This window comes from Labeo rohita, unplaced genomic scaffold (assembly GCF_022985175.1).
Source record: "Labeo rohita strain BAU-BD-2019 unplaced genomic scaffold, IGBB_LRoh.1.0 scaffold_1013, whole genome shotgun sequence".
Lineage (NCBI taxonomy): Eukaryota > Metazoa > Chordata > Actinopteri > Cypriniformes > Cyprinidae > Labeo > Labeo rohita.
In genome coordinates, this window is record NW_026127135.1 from 10,219 (window position 1) to 14,422 (window position 4,204).

Consider the following 4,204-nt stretch of genomic DNA (forward strand, 5'->3'; position numbering starts at 1 on the left):
AATAAGTTATTAGGGAATTAATACATTATGACACATTCAAGTGATATCAGTTTATTGATTACTTAATCTATGAATCATATAGATTGTTTATTTGTTGCTGATAAAGTAATTATTAATAAGTGGTTTAGTTCTAGATGTGTTATATATTAACTCATGATTATCTCTGTTTTAGTTAAGTATGAATTAATGCATATTTCTGCACTTGTATTGCAAAGTGTTACCAAACTATTCTGTGAGGGGATCAACTGCAAGGTTCAGAGTAGCAAAACAGAAAGAAGCTCTTCAAACACAGATGCATGCAAGATGTTTGTCCACAGATCAAATAACACCAGACCACAGCAGGTTTCAGTTCGACTCTGCTGAGGTGTTTGTCACACCATAGTATGACTGACAAAGAGAGATTACATTTTTTTTTTTTTTTTGTAACAATTAAAATATTTAACCATTTAAAAAGAGAGAGAGAGATTTATTTTGAATTTTACATTGACTAATCTAATTTAGCAATTTTTCCACTCCTCTACTTAAACATCTTTAACTGTCAGAAAAGTACATTTCATATTTTATATTTGACACTAAATGATAAAACTGAAGCATGTTTTCCACTATTAAAACCAAGTAAAGTCTAAATAAGTGCCAGAAGATCATTTATAAGTTAAATAACATGCAAAAAGAATGTACGCATTTGACACACTAGGAGTGTCAAGCCCTACCGGAAACAACACATGAAGAGACTGAGAGTTTCTAGCTGAGTCTGTAGATTTTACTAAACAACTAAAGAAAATGGTTTGCAAGTTTGTTTTGTTCTGTTTGTGCTGGTGGCGTTTGACTGGTAAGTTCTAAAATATATTTTTTTATATCTTTATTACTCCCATTTCAGAGAAATAAAGCTGCTGTAATTGTTCTAATTAGAAGACTTTTTTTATTTCCTGTTCTTCTCAGACACATCAAATCAGTATGACTGTGATATTGTTATTAGTTTTCACAACAATCTCTACAGACTGAGGTGTCAGTTCAACTACAACTGATTTCTGGCTCTGTAAATCAGCAAATGTCTTAATTTGTTCCTGTACGTTCATCAGGTGTGTTTGGTGAATCAGTGTCAGTGATGGAGGGAGATTCTGTCACTCTGAACACTGATGTTCCTGAAATACATGAAGACGATGACATACTGTGGAAATTTGGAGCTGAAAAATCTCTCATAGCTCAAATCAAGAGAGAAAAACAAATCTTCCCTGATGTGAGATTCAGAGACAAACTGAAGTTGAACAGACAGACTGGATCTCTGACAATCACAATCATTACAACTCAACATGCTGGACTCTATGAAGTAAAGATTAGTGGAGAAAAACGGTCAAAAAAAACATTCAGTGTTTCTGTCTATGGTGAAAAAAAAGCTAATTTGTTCTTGTTTAATTAACACAATATATCAGGTTAAATATAAATTAAGTTCAATCAACAGCATAATGTTGATACAAAAAAAAAAAAAAAAAAAAAATCCCATTCCTTGTACATTTTCTATTAAAAAAATGTAATTTTGTCAAAAATTTACCATTGTCAGGGTCACATTTTTCCAAGTGGAATATTTTTTTATTATTATTATTATTATTATTATTATTATTATTATTATTATTATTATTATTTATTTTTTTTTCTTTTTTTTTCTGGTAATCATTATGCAGTAAATGATCCCCAAATGCTAAACTGAGTTTACACTTATTGACCGTCAACACAGAACACTGAAATGAAGATTGTTGACTAGATGTACCAATATTTCTAGTTTATTCTCATGTTTTCCAGCTCATCTGCCCTTTCCTAACATTACCAGATATTCTTCGCAAAATCTTTTGTCATCATCATCATCATCATCATCGTCATCACAGCAGAATTGTTCATTGTTGTGTTCAGTGGTGAATGTGAGACATCTGACTCTCTCCTGGTACAAAGGAAACAGTTTATTGTCCAGCATCAGTGCGTCTGATCTCAGCATCAGTCTCTCTCTACCTCTGGAGGTGGAATATCAGGATAAAAACACCTACAGCTGTGTGATCAACAATCCCATCAGCAACCAGACCACACATCTCAATATCATTCAAACCTGTCATATTCACTCAGGTACGATAGTGGTGATAGCAGTGATTATTTATTGATTATTTTAAGCTGATCTCTGCTGTTAACATTAAAATATACAATCATTAAAAGGATAGTTTATCCAAAAATGAAAATTACCCCATGATTTACTCACTCTCAAGGGGTACTAGGTGTATATGGCTTTGTTCTTTCAGACAAATACAGTCAGAGTAACATTAAAAAATGCCCTGGCTCTTTCAAGCCTTATAATGGTGGTTGAGATTTTGAAGCAAAATCAAATGCATCCACCCATCATAAAAAGTGCTTCAAACTGCTCTGGTGGTTTAATAAAAACCTTCTGAAATGAATCGATGTGTTCGTGTAAGAATAATATTCATATTTAAAACTTTGTAAACCGTAATTTCGAACTTCTGCTAACTGTCATACATGCTTTCAGGAGAGAGTGGCGTTCCAGCAGATGATGTAAGATGTAGGCGTAGCATAAGCTTCGGTGAGAGCATGCTAATCTCACGAGAACCATGTTTTGTTCACAGCAAATGAAAACCAGTCTCTTCTTGTCATTTCTCACCGGAGCTTATACTACGCCTATGTCCTACGTCATTCACTGGAATGCCACCTTTCTTATGAACATGTATAATAAATTATGGGGTAATTTTCTTTTTTGAGTGAAATTTCCCTCCCTAAGATCTCCATCTTGAGGTCAGATTAACAAACTCATTTTGTCCATTACAGATCGCCTACCCATGTTTTACATTCTGCTGATTTCTGCTGCTGGATTTCTGTTGATTGTAGCTGCAGTCATTGTGTGCTGCAGGAAATGTAGAAAAAACAGGTCAGAGATTAATTTATTATTATTAATTATTAACTACAAACATTAATGGCAACTAATTATAATCAGAGGTTGCGTTAACTGTTGAACCACTGTTGTTGATTATGCAGTCTTATCTGTTCTCTAAAAAATAAATGCAAGTCTATATCGCCCTGTAGGTTCATAATTAAAAATGAAAATGTGAACAAAAATAAAAGCAATTAAATGTGTTATTAGAATTAAAACATGAAAATTAAAATGACAGGTAATAATAGATTATGACAAATTTTTTACGACTGTCCATAATGACAGACAATGTTAAAGTCTAACGCAACCTCTGATTTATATATATATATATATATATATATATATATATATATATTCAGATGCAAAATGAATTTTGCAGGTTTAGATGGTCAGTGAACAGACCTGGCTGAACTGGGAGCCTAAGCGCCATCATTAAGACCTTCAGTGGGGAGCGGATCAAAAGATGCAACAATCCGATATCTGCCAGCTGTGAGCTGTCCTCATTCACCCATTTAAGTTATCAATGAACAGGGAGCCAACGTACTAGTGACGCAACACCCCACACCAATTTATTGGCTAGGAAGAACCGTCAGTCTAGAAATAAGGGCCCATTGGAGGCATTAAACCCTGAACTGATGTCAAACCCGTGCCTGGAGGGCCACTGTTCTGCAGAATTTAGCTCCAATCCTAATTATATACACTTGAACCAGATAATTAAGGTCTTCAGACTTACTTCTAGGCAAGTGTGTTGAGATTGGTTGGACCTAAACTCTGCAGGATACTGGCCCTTCAGGAGCATGATGGGACACCCCAGTAGCAGTTAAAAAAAGAAAAAAAGAAAAGAAAAGAAAAGAAAAGAAAAGAAAAGAAAAGAAAAGAAAAAGAAAATCAGCTTTGCAGCTTTAATGAAAAAAAGATCAAACATTAATATGTTGTTGCTGTAAATGTAAAGACCTAGAAATATAGGAACAAAAGTTGGTCTGCTATTAATTTTCTGTCATTGTTGTGGCAAAATCAAACCGACTCTCACCAAAGTAAGAGACAAACTCAGTCAAATGTCTTTTATAATTTATTCTTTGCAAAGAAGGTCAGACAGTCATACAGAAACACAGGTTACTGCAGAGTGCGACCCAGAAGGGAGGTCTCACTCCAATTTATATCTCTTCCCTAGTCTTCAAGGTTACATCTCTTAACTGGTAACTTTCCACACGTAGTAAGAATCAGACAAATACATTGTGCTACATCATACTCCCAAGATTCAAATCTTTATATTTAGGGCCC

General features: G+C 34.1%; 1 protein-coding gene across 2 annotated transcripts; it reads left to right on the forward strand.

The window, feature by feature from the left end:
* Positions 1 to 541: 541 nt before the first annotated feature.
* Positions 542 to 3,744, forward strand: LOC127157227 (natural killer cell receptor 2B4-like). Of its 2 annotated transcripts, none has more exons than XM_051100461.1 (5): positions 542 to 829; positions 1,080 to 1,382; positions 1,798 to 2,112; positions 2,821 to 2,920; positions 3,283 to 3,744. In XM_051100461.1, the coding sequence occupies exons 1-5, from the start codon at positions 781 to 783 to the stop codon at positions 3,317 to 3,319; spliced, it is 804 nt and encodes a 267-aa protein (XP_050956418.1). In that variant the 5' UTR covers positions 542 to 780; the 3' UTR covers positions 3,320 to 3,744. The 2 variants fall into 2 exon arrangements, with proteins under 2 accessions (XP_050956418.1, XP_050956419.1); XM_051100462.1 differs by having other exon boundaries at positions 3,303 to 3,744.
* The last annotated feature ends 460 nt before the right edge of the window (positions 3,745 to 4,204 follow it).

Coding starts and splice junctions, on each gene's coding strand:
- LOC127157227 (XM_051100461.1), top strand. CDS start 781: ATGGTTTGCAAGTTTGTTTTGTTCTGTTTGTGCTGGTGGCGTTTGACT. Junction 1,383..1,797: donor ATTCAGTGTTTCTGTCTATG/GTGAAAAAAAAG, acceptor CATGTTTTCCAG/CTCATCTGCCCTTTCCTAAC. Junction 2,113..2,820: donor AACCTGTCATATTCACTCAG/GTACGATAGTGG, acceptor TGTCCATTACAG/ATCGCCTACCCATGTTTTAC.